This window comes from Fulmarus glacialis, unplaced genomic scaffold (genome assembly GCF_000690835.1).
Source record: "Fulmarus glacialis isolate BGI_N327 unplaced genomic scaffold, ASM69083v1 scaffold14225, whole genome shotgun sequence".
NCBI classification, from domain to species: Eukaryota; Metazoa; Chordata; class Aves; order Procellariiformes; family Procellariidae; genus Fulmarus; species Fulmarus glacialis.
Genome location: NW_009213766.1, coordinates 46,498 through 70,926, shown reverse-complemented (window position 1 = coordinate 70,926; position 24,429 = coordinate 46,498). Strand labels below are relative to the sequence as shown.

Below are 24,429 nucleotides of genomic sequence, written 5' to 3'. Positions count from 1 at the left end.
TTCCCAGCAAAATGCAGTGTTCTCCCAGATGATAATGTAATGTCATAAGCTTTCAGAATGTTAGTTTTCAAATTTGGATGGAAATGTTACTTTTCAACTATGAGTCGTCAGAACTAGCAGTTATCTCATAATATGCCCCTCTACAGCAATTCCAACCAATTCTGTCCTGTCAGATGTACTGAACTACTAAATTGAAAGGTGTTTTAGTACATTCTCAAACAAAATAAAAACACTTTCAGTAAGTATATAATAGTTTTTGAAACAATTTTCTCATGGGATTTTATCTTTCTAAATTTTGCTAGGGCATATATGTGCAATGATGTTAATTGAAAGAACAGAGGTAACCATTAGCAACAGTATGTTCCTGGAATGTAGGTCGCAAAAGGTCATTGTATGCTGTCTAGTTTCTTGCTAAGTATATTATTTCATGTGTACTTAAAGTATGCTGAAAATTTTCCATGACTCTGTTATCTATTCCCGAATCTTTCCATGTTTATTTATTTTTATCCACACTTATATTTTGATTCAAGTTAAACTGTAAGCTTAAAATAGGCTTACAATATTTGGTACTATAAGCTGTGACCAGAATAAATCTACACTGTAGTAATAATGTCATGATTTGGTTCAGTCTAGTTGTAAATACCCTTGTGACCAAACATCAGTATTTCTGACAGCTAATGGGAAACATAAAGAATGCCACCCTTCAGATATATATCCTATTATTCCATTTAAATTTATCTTTTATTCATTAGATTATTGTAACTTGCATCACTTTTCTTCTGTGTTACGTATAGCAAGAAAAGTAAAAATCTTTCTTCAGTAACATTTAGTCAAGCTATGTATGTGTGACTAGAAGTAGTGAAACCTTCAAACATAGTGTGTCTTTGGGTGTGAGACACATTACAAATCCACTCTGGTTTAAATTCAGTTTTCTATTTACAAGCAAAATATCCTCTGTAGAATTAATAGTTTGCTACTACTGAATTAAAAAACCTTACTTTGGTTTGAGTTAACCTTTGCATTCCAAATTAACCCTAATACCAGTGGAGCTTATTTCCCTCAATATTCTGTTCAAGATGCTCAAATGCCACTAGTCCCCTGGCTTCTTTCCCAGGCTGTTGGTCGGTTCAAGAAACTAAACTGCTGCGCATTTTTAAACAACAAAACAAAAAACCCCAAAACAGTTACAACAACAAAAACCCAAACTCAATACCTATGATAAATCTTTTCAAACTCTCATCAATTTCTATTTTCAATGAGATCCAAAAATAGTTAATGATTTGTATCTTCAGGTCTCTGTGCAAGACCAATCTTTTTTACAGCAAAGTTTCATACAGTCTTAAGCTGTTGGCAACAAACTCAGTATACTCAAAGTTACTCTGCTTAAAATGGCTTATACTAACAAGTGATCTTACATTCTGTAGTAATTCAAATGGTTACCGACAGCTACCTCCAGTTTGTTGTACTGGCAGCTACAGTGGTCCTCTAGGTTCTTGGGCTTTTTTCTATCAGGATTGTTGTTGATTTTTAAATTTCTTTAAATGCATGATGTTTTATGGAAACTTGCATTTATTAAGAGAACATTAGATAACCTTCCTGAACCTAGTATCTTTTCCCCTAAATGTCCTGCAAGGTAGGTGAGTTTGCAATATTTTTTTGAAGGTAAGTACATTCAGGCCTCAGGCCGGTGGCAGTAGTGAATTCTAGTGATAAAGTTTCAAGACATTCCAATGAAATGTCTGTTAAGATATTTCTCCTCATTTAATTTTGGGGGATTTTACTTAAAGATCCTCAGCTTTAATAAGTCTTTATATATATAAAGGAAAAAGATTCCCCCCCCCTCTCCCCCCATGCAAGTATGAACCAAACCAGCTGAAGTGAAAATGAACTCTCCAGATTCTATCTGTATTTTTTTAATAGTGCTGCTAAGGACAGACATGTGTGATTCCTTTGGGAAAGCATATAGAATTCAAGAAGCAAAATCTAGGAGGCAATTACTGGACATGTCTGCTTTTTTATAGTATGTCTGGCATGTCGTGGCACCTTTGCTAAGTCATATGGCCACTGGCATTCTAATCCCTCCTGGGATATTCAGATTTGACAATTGAAAGTTTTATCATAAAGAAATGTATTGAACTCATCCCTTAACTTAGGTTTCTGATTCTTGATAATTCAGTTATATAAATTAGCTTTGTCAGTTATCTCCAGTGGCTTCCCTGAGACTGTCAGGCTTACGTAGTTATCTAACTAGGGCACCTTGTGCTCCGAAAATCACTATTTTTCATTTTTACTTTTAATATCACCTGATAGTTGGAATATAAAACCACTATGAGTTTGTAGTTTGTCTCAGAATCCCATTGTCTTATTTTACAAGACCATGTAGTTTATACCACAGGGTGAGACTCAGGCCCTCTGTTCAGAATAATTTCACTTACAATGACCACGAGGCGTTCGTAACCTCTTCCCATTGCAATGTGCATAAATTATTCCCTTCTGCTCTACAATATGTGCAATCACAAGCGATGAAACATTGGTGCAAACAACCTTCACAGATTTGGCTGTTTCTGGGCATCTCGCTATAGAACTTCTTTTTTCCAAATGCTTGTTATTTTAAAACAGAGAGTATCACTTTCAATGCTGATTTTACTGCTCGTTCTTTCTCTGTTTCCCTGCATTAAGAGGTGAGGAGAACAAGGTAGTGTAGTGGACTTGCAGTGGTAAGAGAAGAAGAGGAAGCCATAGTGAAAGCTACACTATCTCTTTTTTTTGTTGTCTGTGCGATTTATGCAAGGTCATGCCAGCTTTTAGATAGAAGCTGAACTGCTGAGGAGCAAGAAGCTGTGATCAATTCAGTCATCTTCTGACCCCTGAATACATCAGCCTCACTTCTTGGATGCAGGGGAGAATCATGTGTTTTTAAAACACTCCCCCTTTTTGTTTTATTTAAGTTGAATAATAAAATAATAAAAGCAGGTATGAGGGTATCTACAGTCAGAGTGAACTGAGGCTTTTTGAGAAGAATTTCATGTTCTGAATGCCGCCTCCTTTCAAAACCTGCATCTGCTGCTGCTGTTTCAGATGATTTCAGTGATTTCAGCAAGAGAGCTAAGGTATTAGAGAGAGCTGCATTGTAACTGCTGAGGAAATCACTGCTAGCCTCTGAGCAAGACCTTCTCTTCCTTGGATCTATTATTTGCATACATTGTATGTTATAGTTTAATCATATGTTATGGCTTGTTGCTGCTTACTTTCTAAGGGAAACACTAAACCTTTGTTCTGCTTGAACAAAGAAAATACAAAACAGTTTACAGCACTTCAGTATATTTAAATACTCATTATGGTGCTAACAGTTCAAGTTGATTGGCACCATGTGTCTTTTTTAAATGGGAGCAGCAAGGATAATTGTGTTGAGGCCATTAATTTGCCATTTACTTTCTATGACACTCTTTATAAAAGAATCAGGCCAGGATTTTTGGATGGGTAAGGTAGGTCTCTGCTAGTTGAGACTTCTCACAGAGCATTCGGAAAAGACTGAGCATTGACTTTCTGTAGACAGCTTCCAGAAACTGGTTGCTTTTAAAAATCTTCATCTCGAATCTTCACTGAGAATTGTATTCTTAAGACAAAGTTGTCTTTTGGTGTGTGAAACATTCTAACCATGAGAGAGAGAGTAATAACATTTATTTATTAAGAAGTTGTTATGCAGTTAGGGAAGAACAGCGTAGTAATTCAAGTGACTGGCTGCTGAAATGGATTACTTTGACAGCTGGATGCGGATTATGGTGCGAGTCTAAAGTAATTCTGCAATCTCTGTTTGAGCCCCGAGTATGCCAATGTATCAGTCATATACTTGCATCATGCTCGCTATTTTTCAATGTGGTGGCAGCACTGTGGAATTATTATTGAAAGTTTTCCATGTCTTTTTCCCACAGCACGCAGTTCTGCAACCACGCTACAAGACAGCTGAATAAAGATTGATATCTCAGTTGACACATTCATGGGTCTGGAAGTTGAGGAGTGATTGTAGCCCTATGCGTAACTGTTGGCAGGACATGAGTATTGAGAGGTACCGTGAGACTGGGCAGGTGGCATTCATGGGAATTAGTGACTGGTGTGATGCAGTTCATCATCCATATAGATGTGTACAAATCTTCAAGTGAGGAAGTTGCCAGCCTCTCTTAAATTTACCAGTCCTCCAGGAGCCATTCCTGTTGCTGCTGGGGGTTTGTCCTGTAGCAGGTTTTGTCGTGAAGTTCATACCTACGTGATAGGACAGTCTAGCGCAGAGGTTCCAGGCTGTCTGAGCTGGCTAGCTCATGTACCAAAGCAGCACAGCTATATCCATGGTATATGTATTACAAGCAACTAACTACTTGTAATACTTAGCCCAGGCAGAGTGCTGTGTTAGCATGACTCTACGGCATCCAGTAGCTGAATAAACTTACAAATTCCTCCATAGCATTGACTTGCGTTACTGCAGCCATCTTACATGTGTTCACACCTCCCCATTTTAGAAGAGAAATGCTACTTATGTTTAGGTGCACGTGTACATAAATACAATCCAAAGAGCCAGAAAAAAAAATTGGTTTGATTGAAACATAAGGAAATTTGTTCATTATTATTTTTCAGTGGAAATAAAGCTAAATGAAAGAAGTTTCCATTTCACAATTATTGTAGCCCAAACACAAACATTTTGTTTCATTTTTTTTGATTGTATGTTCTTCTGGTTTAGTTTTCTTTTTCATCTTAAAAAACCCAACACTATTAATTTTAAAATGTAGTATGCCACTTGAAAATAAAAATTAGAACCTTTCTAAGCAAAACAACAATTAAAATTCTTTAGGCTGCCCCTGCTTGTCTTATGAGTTTCTCTCACTTAATCTGATTGTGAAGTTCAAACTGAATTTGGACCAATCTCTTTCCAACCTGTATCTTTAAGTCAGTATGTTAATCCTTGCTTCTCAAAAACAAACAAAAAAAATCAATTGCAGCTATAAACTGAAAATTATAGGTCATTGTGCAGTGTGTCATTGCAGAAAGGTTGGATATGTATAGTCTCACAACAAAGCTATGTGATTTCCATATTGCTGGTATAAACTGTGTAGATGTGCTGACGATACATTATGCTATGTGCCAACAGGCTGATAATATGCTGCTTTCTTTTTGTAGGTTTGCAAAAGGTCAGTGTGTTTACTGTACAACGTTTTCTTGATATTAGCAGCTGAATTTGTAAAAGCTGTTCCTCCCTAATTCTGGCAGAGCAGAAATCTTACTGGTGGGTTAAGATTGTTGGTCTGGTAGGCTCTGCATGGAAACACTGGTGCCCAAATGAGGAACGTTAAAATATTTATTGCCTAGTTCTTTTCCATGACAGTAATTTATAGTTTGAGGCTTTTTAGTCCATTTATAAGATGTTTTTGGTTAAAAAGAAAACTTTTGGTGCCTGCAATCAAAATACATTTCTTTGCAAGTACGTGTTCTTTGCTTTGTCATCAGGTTTCTGTGGTGGGCTATTCACTCTTAACATGTCTTTCAATATGGTTATCCGTAGCCTGTTGTCAATACACACTCATTGGCCTTTTATTACCTAAACCCTGTTTAATCATATTATACCACTTTTTATCTTGATTCTCTTGCAAGTAACACCCTAATATTCAAGGTGAGCTAAGAATTCAAGGATTTCTTTTGCTTTTTGAACGAGAATTTGTTAAGAGGGTGGACATCATCCTAAGTCAAATTCCACATGATATCATCTGTCAAATTGCTTAGAATAATTTGAATTTTAAGTATCTATTTCTGTATAATTATGGCTCAATGATGTTATTTTCAATTCTAGACTGTACATATAAAATATGTGCTTCCCCTTCTTGATTAAAATACATCCTTCATTAAAAGTTACCTCTCTTCATTTTTGAACGCATTTTGATGACAGTTTGTTAGGGTCTTTGCAGGTCTTAGCTAGCTGAGGGTGTTCTATGCTAGATCACTTCTCTCCCTAACTAGATGATGGCAGAAGCTTTGCAGAATAAAGCTAGTGACTCGATGAGGAGGAAATGTGAATGAGGTGGCAGTAATTTTACATTTAAGCACATAACACTTTCTATTGCGGAAAGTCTGTGTAACCTCCCTCCCACCTCTTTTTTATTTTTTATTTTTATTATTTGGAAAATAAGAAGGCAAACCCCAGGCTTTAGGGTTTTGGGGTTGTTTTTGTGATTTTTCTTTAACCTGTTAAATTTTGTCCTGCCTTAGCTAAGCAGTAAACTTTTAGCACATACGTTGTAAATGGCTGCACCCTGGGGCTGAAGCAGGAAGAGCAGCTGCAGCTCTTGAAATGTGCGAAAGACTGAATAGGTTCTGCAGCATCTGTATGGCCATCTGAAAGACTTGGTGATAGTTAGATCTCTTCATTTTCCCACCATATTACTAGCTGTTTATGTCTCCATTCTCCTACTGCATCATTAGAGGCAGGTGAAGGAACTTTCATTCATCCTCAACCTACTGCTGGTGAAAGCAGAAAGAACCGGATCAGATTCCTCCCCAGGTAGCCCCAACATTTATTTATGTTAGGCATGGCCTTGAATTATGTGATCATACTTTATACTCCCTGAATTGATCACCTTGGCCAATGACTGAATCAAATGTAAAAGGAAGAATTATTTCACATGGTAATTGTAGGTTGGACTTTTTTTAACTTAATACCCAACTCTTAACCTAAATATATTTTATTGTAATTAATTGCATTATCTGTATAACTATATGCACATTAATTATATATATAATACAGTGATTATTATTATAAGGCTTTTAATTATATCAGAGTACCTGTGAAATTCAGTTCATTTGTTTTCATTCACAATATCTCTGGGAGGGAGGGTAGCATAAGTCTAGGGTCCCTGAGATTGTATAGATAACATGTAATACAGATGTCAGAGAAAACTTTGCTCAGGATAATTTATGTAAGGTTGAATGTTGGAAATCCTTATGTGAATGTGTATATGATTGCATACAGGTGTGCAAATATATTTATGGAAACACACATGGAATGAGCTGTGACCAGTCCCTATAGAGATTTGATAAAGCCGATGAAAGGCATGAATGACTGAAATTAATTATTCTGTGTTTATAATTAATAAATGACTAATTGCTTGCTTTAAGTTGTTTAAAAATGATGAGATGTTTCCAAATCTCTGAACGTATGGAATTTAAATCCATATCAACTCCTGACCTCATATACCAGTTAAATCGTACTCTTACCGTTCTGGAAAATTGAGATTCCTAAAAAAAGAATCTTCTAATTATCTATAGGGTTTCTTCCAGGCAATTGAAAAATCTCAAAAGAATTTATTAAATGATTTAATGTTATAGGAATAAATTTTTGCTATTGCTTTTAACCTCTTCATCCATACAAAATGGGAGTACCCACATTTTATTTATGGGCTGGTAGACAATTTGCATTTTGTTTAATGTGAGTGTTTATTGAAAGGAAAAATAAAAGGGCATAAAAGGACAGTGCATCTCCCAGATAAGAGCATCATTCCTTTATAAAAAATCGTTTTTGTGGTTAAAATGCTAGCCCAGATTTCTGGAAACTAGCATTGAAGCCTGGTTCTGCAGGTTTCCTGTATGAATATTAGCAATTCACTTGATTTTTCTGTTCCCAAATTCTTGTTTTAAAAAAACCCAAAACTCTTCACTCTCTCTTTTTATCTTGTTTGCTAAGTTAGTAAATACTTCAGTCCCGGACTGTGAGCTGTGAGGGGTGTTCCTAAAATATATGAGGACTTACGTTTTTAGAACTGAGTGGCTAGTATTTAAAATACACTATTTTCAAATGGTAGATGCAATACATATTTTTGCTGAACACTTTTCACAAAAAAGTTTGTTTGTTTTTAAAATATTAACATTTTAATGTTAGCGTTTCTTAAATAAAATCCATCTAGAAAATGTCGTGATGTTTGACAGTTTTGAAAATAAATGTTTTAAAAGTATAGTTTCAGTTACAAAAGGAAATTTATGAAAATAAATGTTACCAGGTAAAAATAAAAGTTAGACATTTTTTTTCTGAAAAAAACCAGTAAAATTGAAAAAAACATTTATTATTGAAGTGTTTTATTTTGGGCTTATATAAGTCAGTTATTAATTAAAAGAAATTTTTTTTTTTCCTTGACTTTTACTTTATACAAAAGCTATTTTTAAATCTTTTTTATTTTGTCACTGACTTGGAAAAATTAAACATTTGTTCATTTTTAATCAGATGTAAAATCCACTGAGAATATTCTATTTTTGCTTCTGTCTCTTCTATCTTAGCCTGGTGTGGTTTTAGTAGTCAGTAACTAGGAGCCTCCTTGGTTGAAGCTGATTTGGTTTTAGCTCAGTGTTTTATATGTAGTGCTGTTCTGCTTTAATTTTTTTTTTTTTTCTTTTTTTCTGTTTTTTCTGTTCTTGGAAGACGAAGGGTGCTAGCTATATCTGATGGAATTGAACATATTGGGAATCTTCGCTGGGAACTTGCACTGTGCCTCCTTGCTGCTTGGACTATCTGCTATTTTTGCATTTGGAAAGGAACAAAGTCTACTGGAAAGGTGAGGTTAAAATTCGGTGCATCAGCTGTAGTATGACTCTCTTGTGCTCCAAACCTGTGTTGTCATTTATATTTATTTAAATCAGAACGGTAGAATTTCACATGCATCTTGTATTGCTGCAAGTAACTATACTTGGGGGTATATAAATTGTAATACAAGGTAATTAAGAATCAGTCATATTTTGCATTGTTTTGTTCCTCTTCGTTTTCATGATTTGCTTTTTCCCTGATTCTGTTAGATGAGGCTGGTTGTTTTTGGTTTGGTTTGGTTTGGTTAATTTAGCAGACTACACTACTGGCCAATCCTTGAACCCTAAAATCAATACTGGGTTGTGTTGATTTCTGTGCATGAGGTATCCAAAATTTGAATTTTGTCCCAAACTGACAGGAGTTGAAACTCTTAGTGACACAAGTAAATTACACACATAAGCAGAGAGAATTTAGAAATATAAGCAACCTACAACAAATGCAAATGGAACACCAAAAGCAGAAATAATGAAAAAACTCAGAGATAAAGATGGATATATTAGGGAAAAAAAGAAAAGTATCTAGTACTCTTGTAACTTTTTGAGTGAATGCCATTCCATACTGGACACCCAACTGAGAGACACTACTTCACAGCCTAAGCGAGTCATGGGATGATGGAGAGGTTGCCCCTGGAGTTGTAGCAGACGTAGTTCTGAGTAGAATATATGATTAATCAACTAAACAGAGAGAGGAAAAGAGCCGTAGTTCTGGAGGAGGAGTTTCTAAAAAACGCACTTGTTTCTCATGTTGGAACCAAAGAATAGAATGAATAAAATTGGTGGATTGAAACATTTTGTGCACTTAATTTTCGATTGTTTGTTACTTCATTTGGAAGTGTGGTTGGATTTTTTTTGTTTGTTTCTGTTTTAGTAGCTTACATTTATAAATGAAATGTTTGAAATGTAGAGTGATTTCTTTAATTTACAAAACGTCAGAGTGAAATTTTTCAGCTTTCTCAACCACGCATATCCTTCTTCCTATCAAAATTTTGGCTGAAACTATGCTGAATTCTGTCTGTATTTGCCAACTGTGTCAGTCAATCTGGTACTGCATTTTTCATCTAAGTATTTGCACACACAGATTTATGCAGCCCTACTTTTATCAAGTCACTGCAGGAAAAATGCGGAGAAAGACTGTCTAGGGATACATATAAGCATGAATAGTTTAGAGAAAAGAGGGGAAAAATCCTAAAGAGAAAAATATGGAGAAGCAAAGGTGATATAAGGGAATGACAAGATAAATGTCCATATGTCTTTGAAGCATGCACTCCAGGGAGGTACAAAAGTGGTTTAGAGTTGTCTGAGGAGCTGCAGCTGGCAGTGAAGAAACGAAACTGAGCAAAACTAATTTTCTTTTTTCTATCAGAAAGAATGTCTGAAGAAGGAGATCTATTCTACCGTAGTATAATCTGACCCAAGGGTGGAGGAAAAAACATGTACTGTGAATGCACATGCATGCATGCATGCAAGGTTATGCAAAACTGCACTCTAATTAAGAAAAATAGCATTGGTAGAAATCATTTGCTGACAGGAAGAGGCTCTAGTGATTTTGGAAAGGATATCTTTTACATTTCTGTGGTTTACATTCAGATTTTTATTGTTCTTCATATACATATCACACAACATTCCTTCAGCTTCTGCCATTTCCCCAGAAATAGATCTTGCAGTTTGGAAGTAATTCAGGTGAAACTGACCTGTCTGACCTTTATTTTCCTTCCCCCACACCTGATAGCTAAGCTAAAACCTCAGCTTACTGGGAGGTGGAATAAATTGTATTTGATTTTATGTCAGTGTGATTTTGATAGCCACCTCTCTGGTGAGGTTAGGTGAAACAGCCTGAGAAAGAATCATGTCTTGCCCATTTGAAATGGGAAGATAAGCTTTTCAACTAAGCAGAAATAACTAGGGGTCTTGCAACAGAAGTGCAAAAAAAATGGAATTAATACCCAATATTCAGCTTCATAGGTCTCGTGTAAAAAAATTAGATCAAGGTCCTGTAAGAAGTAGACGCATCATATGTTTACACTATTTAGATCGGTTTACCACGAGCAGCAGTTCTGTTTCCAAAATCACGAGGAAGCAGACTGGTACGTTCCTGTGTTTCTCAGGAGACACTGTGGTATTCAGCAGTCTGCTTATGCAGAGGTTCCATTGCTTCTCAAGAAACGTGCAGTGAGGAGTTTTCGTAGCCAATATTGATAATTTCTTTTTTCAGTTTTGTTCCTGTAATTAGCAAGGAAAGCTTTTTACTAGATGCATGTGTGACATTGCAATTGGTTTCCAGTGATACCTTTTTTCCCTGGACATAAGTTCACTTTTTAGATGTATTTAAGAATTTTAATATTCTTACACTTGCCACTTATAGCCAAAGTCACTGGAAATCTGTGCCATCTCACTGCCTTCCCAGACCAGCTAAACAAAGACATAGCAGTCAGGTGTTGTGGATGCTACAAAGGAATGAAATGCTCTGAAATATAGATGGCGGAGCAGTCTTCTGGGCTGCAGTTTCCTTTTCTGATATATTGGCATTTCCAAAGTTCGTATTTAAGCTTATCCAATCATAGTCCTTCACACTAGATTGAATTTATTACGTGCTCATTTCCAGGACACATTTAAAATTGACTTCTAGTCTTTTATCATAATATTAAAAGTGTTTTTAGGCTAGCCTGTTAAATTTGCTATATACTTTAATTGGCTTGAATAATTTCAACGAAATAACACATTTATTCAGAGCAAAAAACTTTTAAAAATTTTATCACCTTTGGAAACATTTTCAAAGGAAGGTGTCTGTGGGACAGAATAGCTAGAGAGAAAGAGGACAGGGGAAACAGAAAGGCAAAATGGAGAAGGGGAGAGAAGGACTTATGATCTTCATACAGCTGCGTTCTGTGAAATATTCAGGAGGTTGGTTTACTTTTTTCCTCTTTTTCCTCTGCATCCTAATGCATGGTGAAAAAAAAATCCAAGCCTTAAAAGCTATCATAAATTAAAATCATCATTCTCCAGCTAGCACTACCACAGAATCTACTCGGATTATGAATATTAAATATATTAAATCTAACATAAAGTTGAACTCCAAATGAAGGGCTTGTGACACTGTTAATGATATGTTCCAAACTTTCCCATTATTGTTCTTTAAAGTGATCACTTTTTCACAAAACATTTTAGTTTTCCATTCCAACAGATGTGTAATATCAAAATAGTTTCAGGTGGTTCTGGCGGCTTTCAGGAGAAACATATTTGTGCCTTTTCTGAGGTTCCTGCCGTTAATTATTCAATCTTAGATCTGAAGTTACTTGTATGCTAGCTTTCACATTTAAAATGTTGTGTATGTACTAAATGCAGGGTCTTTGAATGAGAAATTTAAAAGGAGAAAAATTTGGCAATGTAATGCTATGTGTATATTGTAGCTTGCTCAGCTTGATAATACCTTATATCCATCTTATGCAGAAGTATTTTCAGTAGCTAGCATCAAATGCTTCCAAAGATGAGGTAAGAACTATATAGAAGATTGAAGAAAGTTAATTTTCTAAACGTTTAAAGTATCATTCTAGACTCTGATCATTAGGGCTTGGTTTAGTATCTTATTTTTCCAAAATATTTTTACTAATTATGACAATTCTGAGTATTTCTATAATGTATATACCTACATAGTTGCTGAATCTTGCTAATTTTTGATCTTCATATAACATTCATGAAATCTTCAGGTAGCAGGGAACCAGTTCTTTTTTGGATCTTGACTATCCATTTATTAATTTGACTAAATTTGTGCTTTAAACTTTGAGAAAGGGACACCAGAAGTTCCTAATCTATTTTTCCTAAATTGCTTGCTGAAGGAAGTAATACTAATATTTTTCTTGTTTTCTTTTTCTTTTTTTTTTTTAATGAGAGTATGGGAGTTTTTGCAGATGATGATCATAACTCATAGTAACTCCTCGCTTGTAGCAACTTCTGCACAATTCGTTTTGAAGTGAGGAGGCTGGTAGACTTAGAGTTATACAAAGGCATTAAGGTAGTCTCTTGTCTTATTCATCAGTCCATTCCTTTTCTGTTCGAGCATCTGGCTTACTTTTTGAATGCATCAACGCATCCCTGTCTGGTGCTGATATTGTTAGTTTGGAACCCTGTCAGGTACGTGGATTTATAGAATCACAAAATTTTACAGGTTGGAAGGGGTCTTGGGAAGTCTCTTGTCCAGCCTCTTGGTCAAAAAAGGATCAACACTGAACTCAGAACAGTTTCCTTGATGCTTTGACTGGCTGCATCTTAAAAACCTCCAAGGACAGAGATTTTGCGTATCTTGGGGCAACCTATTCCAATGCTTAATTGTCCTCATGATATGAGTCATTTATTAATTACTTTTTTCCTACCTGTCGGTTCATTCCAATATTTAATTTTGTTACTGAATTATACATTTTTTTGCTTAGCTTGTTATATTTCTGTCATCCATTCCTGATTAAAACACATTTTTGTATCATCTGTGTTACTATGTAGCATGGATTTGAGTGCTTGCACTTATTCATGCACACAAAATGACTTGAAAATACTTCTATATTAATAAGCTAAGTTAATAGCAGGTTTTTTTTTTTTCTTGAGTCTTTCTTTTCCAGTCTGTATCACTGGCCTATTCATGAATGGGAGTGGCATTCAGTACGTCACACAGCCGTAGGACAACTGATCAAACTTGCTCGTGTCTTTATAATATCATTGCATGGTGTTTTTCTGTTCTCTGTGCTGTATAAAATAGCACTACTTCTGTAGATGAGGAAGGATTGAACCAAAAGTGTTAAAAAGCAACCTGCAGTCTTGCTATCATTTTCAAGTATGGATATTAGAACATTTTACCACACCCCCAGCTTTGCATTTTTAAGTGTGATACCTTATGTTTGAAAGCAAGCCACAAAGAGAAGAGCAAAACTCCTTGTAAAAGGGAAACTAATATAACGATGACTAATAGATTTGGATCCAAAGGTTGGTTTGGGCAGGGAGCGTTTGATGTGTAATAAATGCCATAAACTACCCTTGTCCGCATGCAATATCTTTTACATTTCTTGGAAAATCAAGCTAAGACCCTTTCAGTCTTATTGCAAAGACTTGGACCTAATGAACAAATAATGCAAAATCTGCTGAAGACTTCAACAGGTCTGCCAAAGGATATTATAGACAAACATTGCCAAAAAGACAGCTTCCGACTTACAGAATATTTGTAACATATAATATTGGCATATGAATTTGTACCCCAAATGATTTTATTTGCTTTGCCATGTATTCTATGGCAATAGAATACATTATTAAATAATGGTTTGGTTACAAAAAGCAGACAACAACAAAGAAAAAGCTTATGTTCCTTACAAAATAGTAAACTGTGTTCAGATTTACATTGCATTCCAATTTGTTCTCTGAAACCTTTCCATAAAGAAATTTGGGTAACACCAAGAAGTGTAATTATTTCTGATATAATTTGTCTGGGTAACACTAATTTGAAAAAAATCTGGATAGCTGGAGGAAAATTGCTTTTGATCTGGGAAACATTTAGTAAGCAACCAAAAAAAAATTAATGTCTGTTGTAAAACTGTAGGTCAGGTTTTGTCATTTTATGACAAAGCATTTTCTGATATGGAGTGTTAAAAGAATATTGTTGTGTACCTTCAAGATTTTCGTGTTATTTAGTATTAGAATATCACACTGCTTGTATGACCACTAAGACCAAGACTTGTATATTTTTGGGGTCTTTTTGAATGAGTTCTCCATCAGTATCATAAAGACTATACTTCTATTCTTTTGCCAGAGCCAAACCCAAATAGTTCTTCCACACCGTTTTGTACTTCTCCATTAGCCGCTGGCCAATATGTGATAAGAAATCCTTCTCACATTGTTTCAGGATCATCTGGAAGAGGGACAAATCTCATGAGAGTCCGTTCTTCAAATTTTTCTGGAACTGATTTATGTATTGCAGAGATAGGCTTCCGTAATCACTGAGTATTATTCGATCTGATTCTGACTTCTGAATCTTTTGATCCTTTCCTACTCTGTGTTCCCTGAGGTTCAAAATCATCCTGATCTTAGAGTGTGTTAACTTTATGCTGTCTCTCCACTTGATATACTTCAAAACTACAACAGAAGGAGAGGCTAATAAAAATAGAGGGTGGTGCTGAAAGTTAAGGTCAGGAGTCTTGTCCTGACTTGACACAAGAACATGCAGAAAGCATCAACTCTGTCACAGGTATCAAGTGTCTACAAAACAATCTAGAGGAGTAGACTCAAAGCTAAGAGGCTCTCTCTCCTGTAAAAAGCTGTGGATGTTGCTCTAAAACGAATTTGCTTGGTTTTTCAGATCATAATCAACTTTGAAAATGTCTTGCACACTGTCTCATCAAGCTTTGACTTGAAAACATGCTAGAAAACGTTAATATGGTTCTGTTTATCACATGCTACCCCTTTTCTGTAGGTACTCTCTTAACCATAGCCCAGAAAGCATAGCTGAAAGGTATTGCTGTGCTTACATCTGTTTAAGTGCTACATAAGAAAAAGCACTGATATAGCTACTCTCTCTACATAAACATGAGTTGTCTAAGGTGCTTGATTAAATAGTCCTGCACGTCAAAAGCTAAAATAATAGATTAATGATTACACAGTATCTCCTCATGAAACATTTATGATTTTTCTCCTAATTTAACATTGGATAGCCTCATATTATCCATTGCATCTCTAAAAAAGATACTGTTTGGTTAAGAAGGTAATTTGCAGTTCATCATTGTAAACTATTAGAAATGACCTTGCAAGCTTTCTTGGTGATGTAGTTATCGTATATAAACATAAAAGTGTGAGGCACTCTGATTTTTTTACTTGTCGCTTTCATTATTCATTCAAGTAGTTCACTTTCTGCCAGGACATCATTGGAGAAGTTATAAAGACCTTAGCAAAGCAGAGAACTTTCTTTTCTTAAAGGAGCAGCAGTACTGTTTTACCTACCACAAGTAAGCAGGATGTTGGGTTAAATGTGTAAGATGGCATAATTTGTTATTTTACTCTTACGCTATTGAATTTGTTCTTGTGTATATGCATAGTGTCTTAACCTGTAATGTTCTCTATAGTTCTTTTCTGCTTAATGGTTCTGATGAGAGCCTGTCTCACTCTAAATGTTATGTTTGTCAAACATGGTTAGATTCCATGTGGACTTCCAGATTTTTCCTGGTTTGAGTGTTTTATTTAAGCTTTACATGTAAAACTTAGACAAGAGTCTTGTAAAGGCTGTTAAGTGCGTTTTATAGCTGTGATCAATAGCTATATAGGTCTTAAGCTGGACTTTGTGAAATTGATTTTGTAACTGCATGGCTGTTGTCCTTCCCAATGCTGCACTCTTCCTTACTTCTTAATTAGTTCCACTGATCAGTTTGATTTGCTGAGTTGAACACAGTGGAGGGCCATTTAAGTGTAAATTTTCAAGAAATTTTATGGAAGTCTATGTTAATTCTATGTGTTAAAAGACCAGAGATAAGAGAAAACAGTAAGGTAAAGCCTGTTTGACTGGGGCATCTTGACATAGACCTATTAACAATAATAGAAAAATGGCTTGGTAAGTAGTTTTGTCATTATTGTTAATCTGTGAATGCGATGGCCAGGAAACAATCACTGAAAACTGTAAGACCATTTATAATGAATAAATAAGATGGCCAATGAAATGTACTAAAATATACTTAATTAGCATCTACATTTTAGCAAAGTTTAACTGAAGGTCTAAAGCGCTGGTTTTTTCACTCTATAGTGCTTCTGAAGACCTTCTGTCCCAGACTGCAGTTCTGGTAGGCCTGGATAGTTCAATACAAAATAGACATCTGAGCTGTTGAGAGTTTATTCCAACAAATCAAACTCCTCGCTATGCATTACTAGGAAAAAAAAAAAAGGCACTGCAACTGTACTTTTATTTTTCATTTTTCTGTTGAGTAAAACCCCAGAATTTGTGTGAACAGTTTAAAATGCAAAATGTAAGCTGTCAGGCTCTGGCTGGCTGAGTGTAATATCATCTCTTGCTATTGAACTCTACACATTCCCCCCTTATCTGTCTTTTTATAGTCATGCTCCCTTCTCCACCTGCATTTGCAGTACTGGGATTTATGGATATTTCACTGTTCATTCCCCAGAAAACTTCATTATCCAGGCTGGAGACAATAGAGGGCACACTAATAGTAAACTATTTTTCACCCTTCCCGCCCACCCCTCCTCCCCCCGCCTCATATTTCTTTATATTTTGTGAATGATTTATATGGTTCTCAGATAGTTGAGATGTTTTCGATTTTATGTAGCAGGTACTCAGAACTTCAAGATTTGAAGGCTTTTCCCTTTCATTCCAAGCCTTGGATTTCTTACATCTCTTTCATAGCAGCGCATCTCTGTTGATGTCAGAGTGCCTTCTAATTTACAATTTTGCAAAAAGGACTGGCATATGGACCTAAACCAAGGAAAATAATTGAAAAGAGTGTATTGATCTGGTTGAAAATATTAGCAGAAAGATCACTTGGTGTATCAAGACTAATCCATGACAGAGGTGGAAAAACTGCTAGGATTAGGATGTTCCTTTTCCTTGAGCTGATTACCAGCAAGACACTGCAAGGTATTCGGGGTGCTCGAAGACCCCAAATTCAGAGATGGACTTTTCATACCTTTTACCCATCATTTTCTCTGCTCTCCCATCAGGAGTTAAGCCTTGCTTGCCAGCAGTTAAGACTCAGTCACTAGTCCCAAAGAAAATTTATTTCTCAATAGCAGGCTATATAAAGGCCTTAATGGATTCAATGAGGCAGAAAGAAAGAGTAAAAGGACAGAAGAAAAAAATAAGAGAAAGATGTGTGGAAGAAAAAAAAAAAACAGAACTGGGGCCCATTGTGGGTGCCCAGGAAAAGGAACTAGGCAGCAATGATTGTATCTCCTGAAGTGTCTTTTGTTTTAGCCTAAAGTAATAACAAAGAATAGCCCTTCATGGCGAGGCTTTAACACTCTGTCCAAGACTGATCTCTGTATTCAAAGGGGGAAAGTAGAACATTCATGAGATGCATGCAGAGTTCCTGCTATCCGCCTCCTCTGTGTGAGGTTTTAAAACAGCTACTGCAATATTTTTTTTTCATTCTCCTGTGCACTGAGCATTTAAGGACACCTTGGATTTGTTAAAAAAGAAGACTTTTGTGCCTCTCAGTGGTTTTCCCAAACTTCTATTTGGTACCTGGGGAAAGTATCAAATAGTAAACTTAAATCAGAATCATATCTTCATTATTTCATTGCTTCCTAGCTGCACTGTAACAGCAGAGATCCACTTTTATATGAATATTTACTTAGACTGGATCTAAGCCCTGGTTCACAGCCCAAGCAAGTCAAAAGTGTGTTTCACTGAAGGACAGCTCAGGGCACATGCAGATGTGACAGTTTTTGGGCAGAGAAATCACCTGATCTGTCAACCTAATGTATGAAAGGTGGGAGCAGAGAGTGGAAGGCCAGCTGTGATATTTGCAGCGGCAATGCAGTGAAGTTTGCTGAAAAATTAAAGGTGAAGCCGAAAGGCACAGTTTAACATTGAGGCATTTCTATAGGAGAAATGCATTGATTGGCTAAAAGTAACACATACGGGTTTATTTTTTCCATTGAGGTTACCAGGCGCTTTTAGCCCATTATCAAAAATAAATACACTGACCCAATTAAAAAAAGGCTTTAGAAATGCAATAGTTTCTCATTTGTTCCTATATGACCTCTTCATATTCCATTTCTCCTTTTACAGAACCTGCCCTTCCTTACCAATTGTCTTATCCCCCACCTGAAAAAAATAATCACTGAACAATGCCATACAGAAGAACATCAAACGGGAGCCAATATAAGTTGTTGTGTTTACTGTGATCATTGTTGATGCACATGTGTCAGGGCTAAAATATTATTCTTTCAGGTGCATGACACACTGCTTGTATCTGATTTATAACTGTTGAGGTTTTATGAAGGTATGTTTTACAAACATGTTTGTGTGGTTGCCCATGTCCTAGTCTCTTTATGTGTGTACAGAAAGAGCTATAGATACTGCTTTTGTTGGATCTTAGTTTATGTATTTGGAATATTACTTGCACCTTTTCTTCAGGAAGAGCATACAAGGTATCTCCTTGGTCCCTCAACTCGAATACAGAAACATGAGAGTTAGTATCTGTTTATGGCACTGACTCTTAGCGATGCTTCAATTTCGTATTTCTTCAGCTGAAGTAGAATAGATATAATCCCCTATTCTCACACAGGTGGTTTGTCCTCAGCTAGTGCTAATCTATATAGTTTCAAGATTTGCTCATTCTTCGCAATGTACAAAGCAGTTTATAGGTATCCATCCTCGTGGCACTCTATGCAAAGGCCAGTGGGAAGGCAGTCTCTTTAGTTTCTGCAGTCAGTATAGGCCAGATTTTTGGCTTTATCTACAATGTAAAGATGTCTTTGTAGTAGAAGTTTTGTTTACAAGGCTGTTCTTGTGAGATTTACAAACTTTAATTCTGTATACCACCCCAGTGTCAACTAACATGGATTGAATCCAAACTCAGTCTTAAGAATGGGAAAGCTTAATGAAATAAATCGCTACATGAGCAACAAAGGCAGCTTCAGGCAGCTGCTGGTGCTATGCTGGTAACTAAAACACATCCCCGAGAAGTGAGTTGGCTGCCATGTACCTGCTATTCACTTCTGCTGCTGGGCAACTGAAAAATTTGTGTGGTTGTAGAAGAAAAGAAAAAACTCAAAACATCCTGTATAAGCTTGATATTGTGTGATATGTAGAAAGTGTAAGGCACTGCTATAACAGTCTGACACAAAGAATTAACTGTAATAAAAACTTCTTTGAGTTATTTCCTGTGGGTATAAAATGTGTTCATTGCTATCTGAGATAACTAACTGTAGTTCAGGTCAGTAAGTATTTTTGTGGTTTAGTTTGTATGTCACTTGTTCCTGGAGTGCCTTACTGAGGTTAGAATCTCAGTGTACCAAGTCTTGGATGAACACAGTGAGAGCCTCTGTTCCCCAAAGAGCTTGCCTTTACATCCACATATCAGACAGTCAGAGAACTCTGTTGAACTGAAGGGATGAAGGGAGAGCAGAGAGATCAAAGCATTTGCTTGAGATAGAAAAATAAATCTGTGGCAGTAAAATACTCTTAAGTCACACTGTCTTCCAGCCCAATGTCTTTATTGTGTGATTCCTCTCATTTTTCCTATGCATCATGTCATCTCTTCTTCTCAGACTGAAACTCAGCTCAAAACCACAATTAAATTGCAGCACACTGTCAGATCAGTGTCCTACAAGTCAGCCTTGAGGTGATTTAGGGGCTAGGTTTAGAGGCTGTTTAGTAGGGAAGTTACAGTGCAATAAGCCTTTAAGTAAAATAAAGATGTGATTAACTGCATTATAATAGATGAGGTAGCCATAGGGAATGGAAATGTGGAGAATTAGGGTCTGGATGATAAGGATACTTGTTAGTTTAGGTGAAAAGGCTATTTATTATATTTCTGTTAGAATTATTATACTTAATACATAAGCAGTATTGCAAATGCTTTATGGTGAATACATCTGTCACCACGATAATAAGGACCTATATTCCTCAGTGGATGATATAAATTTGTCTATCATCCTGTGGGTAAACAAACACACACCTTTTTCAATAATAAATGATAAGCTCTTTATTATCCTGTAAAGGTCCTGAACCTCCCAATAGAATCATAGAATGGTTTTGGTTGGAAGGGACCTTTGAAGGTCATCTAGTCCAATACACAAGACAGTTTCATGATTACAAAAATTATCAAAAGAAAGAAGAGGTATGAGTGTGCTATAGGGATGTCTCTTTTGCCTGCTTGTTTACAAATCACTTTTTTCCCAGCGCTTACTGCACAAGATTAAATAATGCTGTGGTACTCTCAGAAAACTGCAGAATTGACTGATAAATGATTTAGAGAGGGCCACTAACATATCTGCTTGAATGCTTGGAAGATTGATAGACTACATATCAAAAAGAGGCTCACGTGTGACTAGTTTTGGTGCAAAGTTCTAGGGAAATTCCTAATTTCTATTGTATTGATGTTTCATGGTTTTAATATTTGCAATTATTTAAAATTTCTAATGCAGTCATGCATTTATTTGATGACTTTTCATATGCTGGCTACAGTGCCTGATTCTCTTCTTACATCCTTCCCAGTCAAGGCCTTTGTGTAGATAGTATACTCTGATTGCTATATTGATCTTTGCTGACTGGCATCTTTTACCTTTTGTGGCTACCTGAAGAAGGAGGAGTTCTAGCTAGGAAACCTCACCTACTAATCCTTTTGGTAGATAGCATTGTATCCACTTCCCAGACCGCATATGCCACCTTAGTGGTGGTGTTCCTTTGGGAGTGGGGGGTGTGTGTTGGTTTTTTTTGTTTGAGGCTTTTTTAAAGACAATTGAGGAAAATCAAGCAGGACAAGCAAGCAATCTAAGCTGGAGATGATAAGGAATATTCTGGTAAAGCTCTGTTTCACTGGAAAACGTTGATTCACTGAAACTAGTCATTCTTCAGAGCAGCTAGTAATTACATGAGGACAACACTCATCTGGAAAACTCAGTTTCATGTTCTCCAGCAAGCAGTCAGAGGGCAAACAAACCTTTACTATCCTCTGGATCGGAGGAATGAGTTGGCCAAAAATTTTGAGTTCATTCCAGTGCAGATTTAAGATCTTACAAATTTTTGTGTGGCAGGAAAATCATCTTCTGTCCTGTTCTGACCCTTGCATCTTTATCTGCTTTACAGATTAAACATTTTTAGAATCTGTCAGAACCTACTGACTGGTGCCTTCAGTGGGAGCTGGAAGGCATGCCTAGAGTAGCTAAGAAATCAAATTCATTTAGCGCCTTATCAGTCCCCCATTTCCGCCTGTGTAAACTCAGTAACAAAACTGGAAGTTCAGGTGCTAGTATGGGATAATTCTGACCCGCTGTAAATTATTTTCATAGAAATGAGATTGTCCTGTATCAGGAATAGTCACCCCATATTAAACGTTTTTTAAGCACAATTCAGGTTTCTGTGCATACATGTAACTAATATCAGTATCTCGCTTGTTGTGTATAAAGGCAAACTATATGGCATTCAGAAGTCTGAAAATCCTGGAAGGTTCTGAAAAGGAACAGCTTTGATTTCTAAAAGCTTGAGCTTTTTAAAGACCTTTTCAAAATGAGAAAAATCTTCAGTTGATTAATTAGTCCTAATTTATATTTAAAATTCTTCCTGATTGATTTTTAAAGTTGAGTTTTACTTGATTAAATAGCAGTCTTTTGATTTTGAGATATTTGTGGCTCTGCAAATTCCCTACTTGATGGGAGCTCTACATAAACACTTTTGCTTGCGGTAATGAGCTTAGCCAACATGCTGAAGTTTGCTTCCTTCCTATCAATACTCTTCTCCATGCCCAGAACCACGGGACAGGTCTTCCTCTTTGTGCACTTGAATGTTAACCAAAACAATAACTTAACATTATTCTTTTAGATATTCATAGTTATAGGATGCCATTACTTCATTTGCCATTCTAGTTCCAGGCTGGCCCATTTATGGTGGAGATAAAATAATCAATAGCCTCTTCAGGGTAAAAAACCACCCAAAACAAAACAACCCCCCTTAAACAGAACAAAAATCCCCACCACACACTATAGCTACTAGGGACAATAATACCCTGATTTTATCATGGGATTGCTTCTTTTGTATTTACACTGGTAGAGCTGTATCTGCTTGCCAAATTGTAGTGCTCATTTTGCTAAAGGTTTTCTGCAACTTTCTGCATTTGAAAATTACACTACAGACCTCCCCTTGCTTCACAGAATTATTTTGGGCATACTGTTTTTACAACTGTTGGAATTTTTGCATTGTATTTTTGCATTGTATTAATGATACATTAACAGTGTGACAAGTGCACTTTCTAACAAATGGATAGCACACACTTAGGCGTGTTAGGGTTTAGAATTGTTGCATCCTTTACTTTTTTTATCAACATAACTCCTTTGAGGACACTCAGGCAGTTGATAAGTGTAGGATGAATGTTGAGTTTGGACAGTATAATTTTGGAGACTGAGGAACAGCAGCACTGGGAGGATGCAAGTCATTGCACTGAGTTCCTGAGATTTCTCTGAGTTGTATTTATTGTAGGTATTCATCTAGGAAGTAAGTCTTCCCGTTCTCCTCCTTTGGCACTTAATGACAGCAAAAAATGTAGTAGCATTGATGAAACAGTATGACTAACAGTCTCACAGTTCAGGCTGTGTCCCTGTTCAGGCCAGCAAGGTTAGCATTGTGTGGATTCACTAGCTAATCTTTCTGTACGCTTCAGAGCAGTGTAAAAACTACTATAGACCTATGCATTAATTTGTAGACTGCGTAAACTTAGGGTAACCATGCAAATAGTTTCCTGTGAACCTTAATCTATATAAAGTAAGTCTTTTCTCTTGATGCCCTGAATCAAATTTTACTATGAATTTGACCAAGGCCTATTCAGACTGGAATGGATTCTTGTAATATATGGAACTGTGATTTAAAGACATTCTTTCAGGATTCAGTCTATCTATTATGATCAGTCCCACTTTTTTAGAAGCTGTTGGCACATTCTTTGTAGGTGATTAGGTCATTATTAAGCTGTGCATGCATATGGTCTGTTCAAGAAAGAATCTGGTTATCTGCATTTACCATTATTTAGTGCTTAAATGCAGGTGCTCACGTAATTGATTTAAATAATGTAATAAAATTAACTGCTTCTACACGTTACATAGGCACTTTTGTGTATTCCAGTCCCCACGAGTGGGCTTTACTGGTTACGTCTACATGGAGGGGAAATTCTGTTCCAAGAAGCACTTCCCAGTCTGTGTTTTCCAGTTGTATGGATTGGGCAGTCTCTGCACAATCACTGAAACTCCCTTCTACTCACATAGCAAGGTTTCTTTCTGAAAGAGACGTGGGGAGTTTTGCACCCTCTCATTGTATTCAAACACCGAGTTGAGAAGTAGGCATAACCAAGGGACTGGGGTGTTGCTGGAGGTGTGGTGTGAAGTGCACCAGTTCGGCAGTGTAGATACAGCTATGTTCCAAGATATTTGCCTTGAAATCTCTCAGGCCATATTCATGACCATTTCAGTTTGGTTTCTCTTGGTAGTCTAATGAATGAAGATTTTGGGGCAGCAGTATCTGTTAAATTAGGGAATTTTTACCCAAATACATGGAAATGTAGCTTTGCATTTGATCTAGGCAGTACATTTTTTGATTAAATAGGAGGCCTGTAGACCCCATCAAAATAACCAACAAGCTTGAAGAGCAATTTTAGCAGAAATAAGACAGATCTTGATTTCAATGGTCCTGGGCAATCTGGAAACAAAACCAGCTGTGGTAATTAGCTGGGAAATAATTTCAAGTAACACATATTTAGAAAACTTGGTGCTGCTTAAGGAATATTTATGGGGAGAAAAAGCTCATCATCTAAGTGAATTGTTCCCTCACTTCAGCCGGGAATGTGAGCTGCTGCAGTGCATTGATATTGTCTGCTGCTGGTACTTTTTCATTGCTTTCCAATTTTAGCTGTATTCCTGGATTGTCCTGGTAGAGGCTATTAGAGCACTAGGGTCCTCAGCACTGAGTCAAAACTTCCACCGTGTTTTTCTTCCCCTCCTTTTGGAACTTTTGACTACAGGTAGGCAGTTTTGAACACAGAATATGTTGTTGAAATGAAATTTGGGAAGTGCTGAAAAGTTCATAAAGTCAGACCCAATGTAAAGAATAATTCTTGCTAAAAAAAAATAGGAAAC

The 24,429-nt window shown here is 36.4% G+C and overlaps 1 protein-coding gene across 1 annotated transcript in view; it reads left to right on the top strand.

The window, feature by feature from the left end:
• Positions 1-24,429, top strand: part of LOC104077169 (sodium- and chloride-dependent GABA transporter 3) — a gene marked incomplete at its 3' end in the record, with an annotated part of 90,434 nt that overhangs the window by 20,124 nt on the left and 45,881 nt on the right. Inside the window, exon 5 of the mRNA XM_009578301.1 lies at positions 8,453-8,585. Within this exon, the coding sequence (XP_009576596.1) occupies positions 8,453-8,585 (133 nt within the window). The remainder of the gene's footprint in view (positions 1-8,452; positions 8,586-24,429) is intronic.